This window comes from Ciconia boyciana, chromosome 8 (assembly GCF_034638445.1).
Source record: "Ciconia boyciana chromosome 8, ASM3463844v1, whole genome shotgun sequence".
NCBI classification, from domain to species: domain Eukaryota; kingdom Metazoa; phylum Chordata; class Aves; order Ciconiiformes; family Ciconiidae; genus Ciconia; species Ciconia boyciana.
Genome location: NC_132941.1, coordinates 65,716,530 through 65,729,029, shown reverse-complemented (window position 1 = coordinate 65,729,029; position 12,500 = coordinate 65,716,530). Strand labels below are relative to the sequence as shown.

The 12,500-nt window shown below is 41.9% G+C and overlaps 1 protein-coding gene across 16 annotated transcripts in view; it reads left to right on the top strand.

Moving 5' to 3' along the window:
- EBF3 (EBF transcription factor 3) overlaps window positions 1-12,500 on the top strand; it is a 123,914-nt gene that overhangs the window by 86,038 nt on the left and 25,376 nt on the right. For 10 of the 16 annotated variants that reach the window (XM_072870918.1, XM_072870903.1, XM_072870907.1 and 7 more), the window contains 2 exons: window positions 537-670; window positions 1,190-1,316. In XM_072870918.1, the coding sequence (XP_072727019.1) occupies window positions 537-670; window positions 1,190-1,316 (261 nt within the window). The remainder of the gene's footprint in view (window positions 1-536; window positions 671-1,189; window positions 1,317-12,500) is intronic. The other 6 variants (XM_072870915.1, XM_072870913.1, XM_072870911.1 and 3 more) reach the window with 1 other exon arrangement.

Genomic DNA, 12,500 nt, shown 5'->3' with positions numbered 1-12,500 from the left:
AGTATTAATATAGTGCTTTTGATTTTTTCCTGATGAAAAGTGAAAAGTAGTAATTACGGAGTGACAGAGGAAAATGAAGTTTTGAACCAAAAGGCAAAGTTCGCGGATGAAAAAACCCAACCCAATTAGCTGCTTATGAGGAATCGAAATTCAGAGCATTTGCTCTTCCATCTCCCTCAACAACCTTTTGATTGACTCTGCTTAGATCTGTACAGCAAAGCAGATAAATCGACATGCCACATGCATGCGATGCTTAATCATTTGTAATAGCCATATTTGCCCTGACATATAATTTGCTATATCAAGCCAGTTTTTTCTTGCTCACCAGTGTTCTGCTGCTTGGCCTTTGCTTTATAAAACATTTAATAGTTTGCTTTAAATACATCAACATGCTGATATATGATTGCCCTTTGTATGCCTCCTCGAGAAATCATGCACTTTCCTCCTATTGTGCTTTGCATGGTTTGTCATTGGTGAAGAGATCTCATGTCGGGAAAGAAGGGGTATTAAGGTCTTGATTTTCTGTCTTGTACAAGCAGCTACTCCGTGCATAAAGGCCATCAGTCCTAGTGAAGGCTGGACTACTGGTGGGGCTACCGTCATCATAATCGGAGACAACTTCTTTGATGGCTTACAAGTCGTATTTGGAACTATGTTGGTCTGGAGTGAGGTAAGCTATCTAAATTGGTGGGCTTTGAACTGTAACATTTTTCCATGAATGATTTTAACAAGCTGTCAATAGGCTATTGACATGAGGTATCATGAGATTTTGTTTCACGGTGCCTTTTTAACCATGAATTCGCATGTGACAATTGACTAGACGGCGAGAAATGTACTGGAGGCACATCATGGCCCTCTAGTGGAAGACTTGCTGTAGGAGGTCTCCCAGTACAATTGGACAATTAGTGTTAAAATTACTAGAAGTAGCCTTAAGGAGACATATGGAGGCAATTTTCATATGAATGATGCCCTGTGGCCTTTCCTGCAAACGAAAACCAAGGATCATTTACAGAGCTTTTTCTTAAAAAAAACCTGTAGGACCCCGATCTTCGAACGTGACAGCAAGAAGGGAGAATTTTGAGACGACGAGTACGATTGAAAGTCGTTTTCATAATTATGTAAACTGGCTGGCATCAGTCTTATCAGTGCCATCTTGATTTAAGGTCTGTTTTCTGTACGATTTTTATAGCTGATAACACCCCACGCCATCAGAGTTCAAACACCACCACGGCACATTCCAGGAGTTGTTGAAGTAACTCTCTCCTACAAATCCAAACAGTTCTGCAAAGGTGCTCCCGGCCGATTCGTCTACACTGGTAAGTGTACGGTTTCCTTACTCCTTTCAGGATAATAATTCCCATCTCTTAATGATACACAGGCAATGCAAAGCGTGAACATGACAGAGCTGTCAAAAAATAGGATGTGTCTTGCAGGAAATGTAACTGGTGGTAGCTGAACCCCAAAATATCTGTTCGTATGGGCACCCAGAAGCTCTGGTGCCTATCCAAGCCTCTTGGGTCTTAAAAATGTCTCGATGTCTCATGAGATCAAGCTCTCTCACAAGATGCCTGTTACTTCCTGTTTTCATTTTGGCCAGAAATAGATTAACAACGGTATTTCCTACTCCGCTCCAGCCAGAAAAAGGAGTTAAGAAATATTCAGTGATGAAAAATATTTTTCAGACTACCTATCCAAACTTCTCGAACTTCCCTAAAGGTTCAGTTGAAGTTTTAGGCACCGGTTCAAGTAGCTGTTGTTGGATCCAGATAACTTTATCCGACCTTATTCACAATCTGGCTCTAAAAATTCTTTCAGACCTGAAACTTGGAATACAAAGCCTGGGAATGATTTACTTGTGCCAATCCTTTTAAATACATTCGATTTTAACTTACAAGAGCACAAGAAAACGTCGGAACTTTGTGGTTTCCAGTGGTTTTAATATGAAAATTCTTACTTTGGGATGAAGTATTGCTGGCTTTTTGTCTGAAATGTGTATTACAGTTTTTCTGGCGTTTAACGATGAATTTAACTGAGGTGCTGGGAGGGAAAAGGGAGAAATAGCGATTTAATTTACCGTACTTTTGGATGAGGATTCCAGGTAATAAATTTGATCTGATGAATCAATCTCTCTTTTGAAAACAAAGAGCCTTTAACTGTTTACTCGACAGACTGCAGGGATTCGGGGAGAGTTCTTGCTGCTTATTGGGTAGATAATGCAGATTGCAGATGATGTGCAGATGATGTGCATTTTGATGAATATTTTCCCCCTAGACTGCAACTGTTTCTATCTATTAATTTAGAGCTGATGGGAAAAGTGTGTTCCTGGGTAGTTTTAAGCTAGGACTTTTTAAACACTTAACGCATCATGGATATGTTTTTCTGTCTGCCTAAGATCTATCGCTGAAACGAACTTTTAAGTGAAGGTAGCATCTGAGATTCCTATCTTCCATCTATCCCCAAAGAAATCACAGCCTGAGCAAAACCAATGCTCGCATTCACACCTGGGTGCCTCACTTCTGGCTGACACGGGAGAGAATATTTACATTTTCTTGATCTTTCTGATTGGGTTGCTACCGGCGTTACCAGATGGGATGGTAGTGGCCGTGGTGCTTTTGGTGCTAACAACGTATCTCGAAAGCGGACGCTGTTTCGTAGTCTGCTGCAGAGGTGGTGACCGCAGGTGGGGCTGCATGCAGTCACGGTTACAGCCTTAAAAATGCTGGTATGAACACAGTCCATGTTTCCATACGTTTCCTCAGCAGAGTATCCTGACAAGTGTGACTATTTAGCTAAGATAAGTGTTCAGCGAAATAAAAAATGAATGGATTAAAAGCCTTAGACTAAGTTCCAGATATTTTAGCTGTGGCGAGCTGGTGCAGTTCCATTGCACACAGGGAAGCGCTGCAGATTTGAACCAGATGACGGTCTGGCTCAGTGCACAGTCCTGGAATTCTGAATTGCTTCATAGTAATGTCTTTAACTGATTTCTGAGGTGCGGATTTTGCAAATTTGGCAAATTTTTCCTGGTTTTGAACTGCTTTCTAATGTGTAAATGCAAATATGTGTGAAACTGTAAGGAAAATCCATTCGTTTCTTCTTTCCTGGGGTCATCTTTTGTCTTTATCGCTAAGCAAAGATGTTCAAAAGAATCGTGAGAATGTCAGGAGCTTCTCCCGCTGGAATTAAATCGTAATAAAGTTACATTACTAACGACACTTCAGCAGGAATATATATTTAAAACACCTTTCGAGGGAGACAAAAGCCTATATCCCAGCAATAAGAAAATAAAAAGATAAAGCCAGCGCCTGCCTGACCGAGAAACTTCTGCCTGCTTTGCTTTATCCTGAAGTGATAGGGTGACTGAGATAGTCTTTGGAAATTGCAGCTGCCATTGAGAGCGAAGCCAAGCCTCACTGTATTTCAGAAAACGAAAATGATGTAGCCCTAGAGGAGGGAGGGGCCGAATCCCCAGGGCATCTGTTTCCCATCAGTGTCCCACCATGCTTGCAGTCTGGCTTGGCACTCTAACATTTAACCTTCCCAGCGTGAGGTAGACCATAGGGCAACAAGGCTGCAGAATAATGAAACAAGAGTGTAGTGTGGTGCACAAAGCCTTTGTGAGCAGAGAAGTTGAGACATTAAATGATCAGGGTACAGATATGAAAGTTCCAGATTTTTCTAAAAAGCCCCCATTAGTCTCTCGCAGAAGGAAGAGCGCGCCGTCTCTCAGCAGGCAAAGGCAAGGCCTTTCCCCATCTATCCATGCCTTTTTGCCCGCTGCTTTCAACTATTATAAAGATACAATTACCTTGGGAGATTGTGGCAGTTCAGTTGATTAGCACGGTGAATTAAAAGAATGAGTCACAAATGACATGTCCAGCTCTTCTCTACTAGTCCTTTGTATTCCCAGTGTACCTCACCCCTGTTGTAAGAAGGTCAAAAATTAGAGAGAGATAACAATTTTCAAGCAGCTAGCACTTAGGAGCAGAATTAACAATCATTCTGTATGTAATTGCCAGTTAATAGTAAATTGCCTTCTAGACTGTAAAATGCAATATAAACTGGTGGGCACCTAAAATTAAATTAATGAGGTATTTGCTGCATTTAAAAGTGAGTAGTGCAAATTAATAACTGGGTACAATACTTGTTTAACATATATCGAACAGTGCATCGTTTGCTTGTTTAATAATAATTTTAAAAGTGCTACCTGAAAAATTCTCTATCTCTGAGTAAATCGGGTGGCTTGTGCAGGTTGTAGCCATAATTTTGCTGGTAAGGTCTTCCAGGTTTCTAAATTAAATATCAGAGATTATTTTTTAATTAGAATATAAGCACTGTGGTGTTATTTGATTATGGCAAATTGTGATTTGTATGCTTCTAAATGAAATTATGTTACAGATAAAATTGCACCTTTACACACATATTTTAAGCTCTGTAGATTCTGTTGGTTTACTTTAAGATGAGCGGCAGTACTGTATTTACAATGTATTGGTGCCACTGCGTTACTCTTTTCTCTAAGTGTGTATTTTGCATAATGATTTCCTAGCGAATAAAGGAAGTATAGTCCGACCCAGTCTATGTTAAAATAGTTTCAAAGAATGCTGTTTGGCACTTGGAACTTTTGATGCTGACTGCGTTCGCCCTAACGTTTCTGTTGCACACCCTTATTTTAATAACTTCTTTTGCTCAGTTAAAGAAATGACCCAAATTGTCAGGAGACAGCAGATCATTTGCAGTGGGCTGTACCTGCTTGCTGTACAAGGTACTGGCATTCGATTGCAAACGTGTCCAAAGCAGACGTAGAGAAAGCGTGAATGTTGAATACATGGAACCATTCCCAGGTCTGCAATGCTTTTGCTAGATGTGAACATAAAAATGATTATTTTGCACAAAGACTTGCATTCAATTTTAAGCTTACGAAACCATTACTCAACCAGTAATCGCTCACAGTTTGCCTTCCTTCTGATAGAGTATTTATGTTGAAGGAGCGCGGCCGGGCTCCGAGGCTGGCACAGCACCAAGGGGGGGAAGCCCTCTCTAGTCACTACATTGTCCAGATTTTTCGGTTTGGCTTGGTTCTGCCTCGGTGTGGAGACCTCCGCTTTGGCTGGGTTCCCTCGGTTAACCCCCACGCCGCTTCCCCCTCTGAAAGATCTCGTGTTCCTCAAGTATTTTCGAGATCTTTTGTGTGCATTCAAATGTGAGTCTGTCAATGGCACTGTTACACTGTTTAGAGTCAATAGCTCCCTTCCATCACAGCCAACACAAACTAGCTGTCTCATAGGTCAGTGCTCTTTAAACAAATTACTTGTATCCACAGAGCAAATGATTGTTAATTGCCTCCCACAAATCATACTATTTTTACTATGCTAAACTACGTGCTAATGCCTTAGTTAAATTTAAATCACCTGATTATTTCTTGTACATATTCAATTATTGTTCTTCAGTATGAAATCTGGTGACTTTGCAAAACGAATGCTAAAAATATATGTAATGGATACAGGACTTTACTGGAAAGCCTTGAAAAAAAAAGTACGGTTACATTCCTTTTAATGAAATCCTCAGCATTTCTAATTCATATATATTGCATTTCCTTTTTTTTTTTTAAAGTGCTGTTGTCCTGAAGCAACTTACAGTCACTGTTATTACAGTATTGGTTATTTATTGATCAGACCTTGTGTCAGTATCGGTTGTTAGCAAGCTGAAAAAAATCAAGATAGAACAAATATTCTTGCCCTTTCTTCAAGATGGGTCTTTCTAAGTCGGTCAAAGTTAGCATTAAAGAGTCAAAGCCAGAAAGTACCTCTGTTAATATGTCTAACCGCTTTATTGAGCTAGAGTGAAATGTATTTTTCTTAAAGCAGTAATGTCGAAGAGAAAGAGATCCCAGTTAACTGTCTTTTCTTATAAAGAAGGTTTTTCAGCATGACATACATTTTTAATTAATAGGGCAATGCTAAACATACAGAAATGATTTAGTAGCATCAAGTCAATAGCATGTTGGATAATGTATATTATATAATAGCTCTTTTTTAAACAGTAGCAATTCCAGGTTTATCAGGGTCATTGTTGTCCCCTTTCTTTTCTGTCTCAAAGGAGGCCAGAAGAATGAGACATACCATTTGTGCTATTGCACAAGTAGACTATTTGTCCTAATCAGTGACACCCATTTACTAGAATTGCTTAAAATGAACTATACCTCATACAGAAATCGCACATTTAGAGTGTTCCATTCATCATCTGAAAATTGAGGGCCAGTAAACTTTTCTGTTCCTCCAGCGGGATCATAGACATGCATCAAAATGTTAAAAAATGATTGGTGAGAGAGAACTGTCACCCATTTATCAAGGAAAAGGAACATTATTTGCTAATTTCCCAACCAAGGCAGTGACAGGGTGCTTCGTCTTTAGACCCATGGTGACCAACATGGCCTTTTTGTTATTAGTACAAGTCAAGCGCTTTTTGGCTGTTGCTAACAAGACACATTTGTCTATCATCAGAGAGTGCTTTATTTTTTTCCAAGTAGCTGTGACCAAAGTCTGCTCCCAGTGCCATGAGTGGCTGCACCTCGCCAGGTCGTGGTAGCACCGAGTCACAGCAGCACTGATAAATCACAAAGTTTCCGTGTCAAGGTGAAGGTATTGACTCTGCTGTGCCCAAACTGACAAAATGTAGCGCTGAAGCGATGGCAATTCATCTTAAAAAAAGGACAAAAGGGTCATCTTGGCTTCACGTAATAATCAGGAAAATTTGAGTGCTGAATAAGATCTTTACCTTGTTTTCTCTGAGAAGGGGGAAAAAATGCTTTTCTCCTTTTTTCTGTATGCCGTATGTAGTCTATAGTTAAATAGTAAAATCAGTTTCCTGGACATTAAACTGTCTAATTCTATTTTTATTTCTAGGAATGTAGGTTTATTGCTATTTTTTATTACTATAGCCTGATTGTAACACTCAGGCGAAAAACTTCCTGAAGTTTCAAATCAAAGAAAAAAGGTGGAAGGAGAGGAAATAAGATATTTCACTGAAAATGTACATCTTGTTCTCATATTATGAAAGCAAGATAGCAAACAGAGAAATCTGGGTTGCATTGGAAGATATCCAGCCGAATGTCTGGTTTGGCCTAGTTACTGCTACACATGATACATGCCTACACCAGTATTCCCATTAAATTAATTTGTACCCTCATCAAAGTGCTATTGAGCTGAAGAGAAACATGTCCACTGACTTCATGGCCTTTGCATTGAGTCTAACATAACATGGAAATAAGGAAAACACCCAGAAGCTCCGGGTTAATAAGAATAATGAGTTTATTGTATTTTGGAACTTCTACTGCTGTGTGTTACAGTGCTACTGCTATAATTAAACAGCTCGGTAGTGTTTTCATGTCAAACCTTGGTTGCTGTGAACTCTGCGTCTTGCAGACACATTTTTTTGGCCAAGTGATTTTCATGAAAGTTGGTTTAAAGACGCTGGCGTGGGCCTGAAGCCTCATGTACAATTTTTTTTTTTAAATTAATTATCGCAACTGTAGTGAATGCAATTTGCTAAAGAAAAAAATCAGAAGGTGTTTCGAAAATATTTTGCATGTCCACTGTTGTTTACCTTTGAAAATAATTTCTAAGACCTTGTCCATTATGTAGCTTCTTAACAAAACCTAATGTTTCTAAAATTTTTTTAAACCCATTTCGTAAGCATGTGGAATACAGGTATTTCCACAAGAGTTGTTAGTCAATGTAGTTGTTATTCACAGGCTGAATATAAATTACCGTAGATGACTATTGATTTTTAAATACACAAACTTTCATTGAAACCATGCAAAGTTGAGTGATTGGAGAAGCTGGGCGGTAGATCTGTTGTTCCCCATCTGATGGTGTTGAAGGTCAGTTGATGCCGATCCCGGCGCAGGCTGCCAGTTTGGAGCGTACGTGCTCCTCGTCATGGGGTCCCTTGGCTGGGGGCGAGCAGTGGAGCAAGCAGGGGCGGGGATGCCGATAGCTCTGCTGGCAATCCACGCTTCCGGAATGTCTTCTTTTATCCTACTCTTTTATACGCTTGAAAGTTGCAGTCTAGGGCTGGATAGTTTTATATTGTTAATTACACAATTTCCAACATATACAAATATTAAGGGGGGAAAGAAAGGAATTTTTTTTGACGCAATCGTGAGAACATCTCCTTAAATATGGATGTGCAGTATGGCTCCTCAGAAGAGTTTTTTTTTATCTTGTTAGGTACCTGAGTAAAACCCTTCGGCGCTTTCAGTTTTCTCTAAGCTAAGTAATTTTAGTCTACAAAAATATTTTTATGTTGTGCTACATAAATATTTTTGAATTGTCATTGGAAACTAAACTAATAGTTTTACACAATTCTGAACAATTAGAATACTAATAACATGGGCTTTCTTTCTATTTTTAAAGTTGCAACATCCACTGTGCTCAAGCATTTAATAAAGCTGTTTTATAGACTCACTGAAGTCAGTTAGTTATTTGAGGTATTTTTTCCAATATCCACAGGTAATACGGAGATGTCACAACTTTGAGTAAGACGTATTTTTGTTTAAAATTATGATATGACAGAGGAATATTATTGTAAAAGCTATGTTAGACGATATTAAGGATCTGATTATAAATCCTTTTTGTCTAAATATTACATTAAAATATTACAGTACTATATATATAATATAAATATAATATAAACGGAGAGAAGTTGTGCAGAATACCAGCTCTTACAGATGTTTGCCGAAGCGTCATAGATTTCATATGGTTCTGAGATGGAGAAATACCTCCGAAGAGCTCAGCCAGTGAAGACAGGCAAACGATCAGGTGTTCCATTTGCTGCATCATCCTCGGCAGAGTGCCTGAAATTCGTGCGTTTCAGAAGGACGGCAGCGCTTGGTTGGGCACCCTCCTGCCTACGGGGCGCAGATACCTCCTCCGGGCTTCCGGGCACCTGGCGCACATCGGCTCCGTCAGCTGTTGGGGAAGGGGTGGATGCAGCTCCTTACAGCCCTGCTATGGGGCACAGGGCTGGTGCTTTCAGCCAGGAGGAATTTCTGCTCGCAGGCTCCCGTAGCACAATTCCAGCATAATTCTCTAAATTGTGTGTGTGGGAGCAAGAGGAAGGAGGTGGATCCATACAGATCTCTCTGTACGAAGGAGGTGTTTATTCAGCTATGAGGCCTAGCAGAGGAACAAACTCCCAAACAATACCACAAATACAAAACCAGATGCAAGCCCAGTTTATTCCAGTAAAATATATCTTAATTAGTAAAATACCTTGGAGTATTAAATAGTTGAAATGTAATGTTTTGCTGCTTTGATGGAGTACCACAGTAGTGAAACACTTTACCAAATCCGCAACATGTCTTATTTTTTGGAGTAGAATATTTTGTCCTGTTAGTCATATCACCTTGTTTTCATAAAATGCCATGCTTTCTTCTAGTGACATACGTATTAGACTGTGGTACTTCCTTGGCATGACTGGAGCATTTACAATTTGGTATCACAGAGGTTTCCTTCCCCTTTCACTCTTCACTGAAATACTGCCAAGCCCCTCCTTTGCAACGCTCCACGCTAATGACTGATAAGATCTGGCTTCTTACTGGTGGGATCCTTAATTTCTCACGATCTGCTCATTTGATATACGTTTGCATCGTGGTAAATTTGCAGATATTTTACATGGCAAGCTGTTCTCAGTTAGATTGAAATGAATGATGTGGTCTGATATGGTAACTCAGCTAACCGGTACACCAAGTATACTGCAGGTGGGTTTACTTTAAGTGGTTTCCATTCACTACTTCATACTTCACCTCTTAAATACATTTTTCTAATCCAGTATCACTGACTCTAAATATCTGTAAAAGCAGCAGAGAGATGTCTGTACAATGCAGTAGGTTGGGTTGATGCCTTAGGATGTCCATGTACAGGTGAGGCTCTCTCCTCCCCATAAATCCGTTCATAGCGTTGCTCATCCATAGTGTGGTCCATCTAGCCAGGCACCCAGCCGGTGGCCTCAGGGGGATGCTACGGGGAAGCGTATACAAGCAGAGGGTGTACGAGGTCCTGTCCCTCGTGTACCGCCTGCACTGCTGCATTCGTCACTCATTTTTAGTGGCTTGGGGAGCGCAGGGCTGGGGAGATGACAAGCACCAGTCGGGTAGGGGCAAGGGTGTGGAGCTTGCACCAGAACTGGGTGCTTCTCACACAGCCGTGCCCAACCTCACGTTGAAATTTTCGGCACCTCTCTTTGAGGCGGTTGCTTGGTGCGTAAGGGTCACGGAACCCAAAACACGGCTCCTTCTAACCTCCCCCTCGCAGCCGCCCCAGGGCGTTGCTGTGCCGGTTCCTACAGCTGCCTTACGGAGAGGACTCCTGAGCACGCCGCGTCCTCGTGCTTTGGACGCCCGTCACCTTCAGCCCTGCAGCGGGCTGTAGCCTTGCCTTGCCTCAGCCCCCCGGCCGTGCCGGTGGAGGCAGCGGGCAGTGTGGGCAGGCACGGGAGGGAGATGGAGCTGGGCAGCACTGTGCCGGGAGAGCTGCAGTACCGTCCCAGTTCTGTAATGCCTAAAAACTCTACCTTAGTTTTTATGCACAGAACCTGAAGTCTGCTAGCTACAGGGCTCGCTCTGCCCCGGAGGAGAGCTCTCAGGAGGTCAGCATGGATGCCCATCCTCCTTCACCCTCATGGCGTGCTGCACAGCTGCAGGGTGCGCCCACGTTTGCTCAAACTGCCCTGGCCAACGCACTGCCTTTTTATTGGGGCTGCCATCTTGCTTCACAGAAACGTCTTTTTCTTTCTCTTTTTATCTTTTTAATTCCTTTTCTCCTTTGCTTTCTCCCTCTCCCTCTCCTTCTCCCTCTCCCTCTCCCTCTCATTCATTCATTCATTCATTTAAAGTAAATCTGTAGCTATTATGATGGTAATGACTTTTTTGGCAAACATAAAAGCTTGAAACACAATTGTTCTCAGTAAAAGTGGAAGTGCAGGCGTCCTTGCAGACTCCAGGTCATGAAGGTATTAGTGCTTTACTGGTGACTGAGTGCCACCTACCAAAAGGTGCCAAAGAGCCAAGGTCCTGCGGTGGGACAGCCTGGAGAGGCCGGCTGGTCCCTGAGCATTGGCTGGGTGGTGAGTGGAAGGGTGTGGGGTGCGGGGAGGCTGGAGCCCCCCATCAGGGGCTCCCCATCAGGCGCTTCTTGGCAGCCTCCTGGCACTCCTCCTGCAGCGAGGGTGCACCAGCCCTGCTGAGCCTCCACACCCACAGGGCGTTGGAATTGGGCTCTTGAAGATTAGGGGACAGGTTATTAGACATACAGTGTAGCTAAACCTTAATTTACTACACATATGTGGAAGATGCATGTTCTTTGTTTCTTTGATAATTATCTGGCCCCGCATCCTTGCTTTCTTCCTTCCTCCCCTCGTTCCTCTGTTCCTTCCTTCCTTCCTGGAGGAAGAAGGCAGCGGTTGGTTTGGGAGGTGACTGGAACTGGCCAGGAAGCTTTTTCCCTTATTTCTTCTCCCAGTCCACTTTTTAGTACAAAATCTGTTCTGCTGGAGATGTTCTGACCTACTCTACAAAAGACTCTGAAAGGGACAGACTATTCTTGAACTGAGTAAATTGACATTTGTCTTCAAAGATGTAAAAGCTACAAATGAGCGTTCCTGTTTCACTGACATTCGATACGCTCTTTTAATATTTCTTTGCTAACTTCTGTGTGATTTTGCGTTCCCCGCAGGAGCTCGCCCTCCCCGAGGCCGGGGCACATGCTGCGCTGCTGCACGTAGCGTTCCTCGGTTGAGGGCTGGATGCAGGGGCTCCAGTTTCATCAAGACTTATAAAAGCCATAATCAAAGGCATTCTTTGCGATATGTAAACAGAAGTGTTTGAACGCAATCCAGTTGTTTGCAGCGAGGGTGTTCTTTTGCGACAAGGCGACGGGGCTGTCCCCTTCTCTATGGGCAGCACTGCATCCTGGTGCCATTATTCCCTGCCAGGTTCTCCTGGATGCGAGGACCATCCCTCCGTCCGCGCTTGCAGACAACATCGCAGGTCTCAACGCCTGGGCTGGGCTTCGCTTTCCAATTAGGAAAAAAAAAGTAAAAAAAGAGGCAGTTTTCCCAATGTTAATATGAGTATTTTAAGGAAAATTCTATACCGTTATCTGATTGAGAGTAATTATTAGCTGACCTGTGAATTTTAGGCCTGTAATTGAAACAAGTGAGTGAGTGCCATTGTTTCCCTTTCTGCTATCTGAAGGAAAGCTGGGCGATTACGAGAAACTGGGGAGATAAAGACAAAGGTGTCGTTTTGGTTTTTTAATGAAAAATCTATTTTTAGTTTCTTTGTGGAATGGGGAGAACTTAAATGCCTTTTAATTTTTTTTTTTTTTTTTTTTTTTTTTATAGTAAATAGGTTGTCCTTAGTAAGTCCAGGGATATTAGTCCTGCTTCAACGAGCAAGAGTGCCTTCTGATGAATGATGTGTTCAACCCCTCCATGCCTTT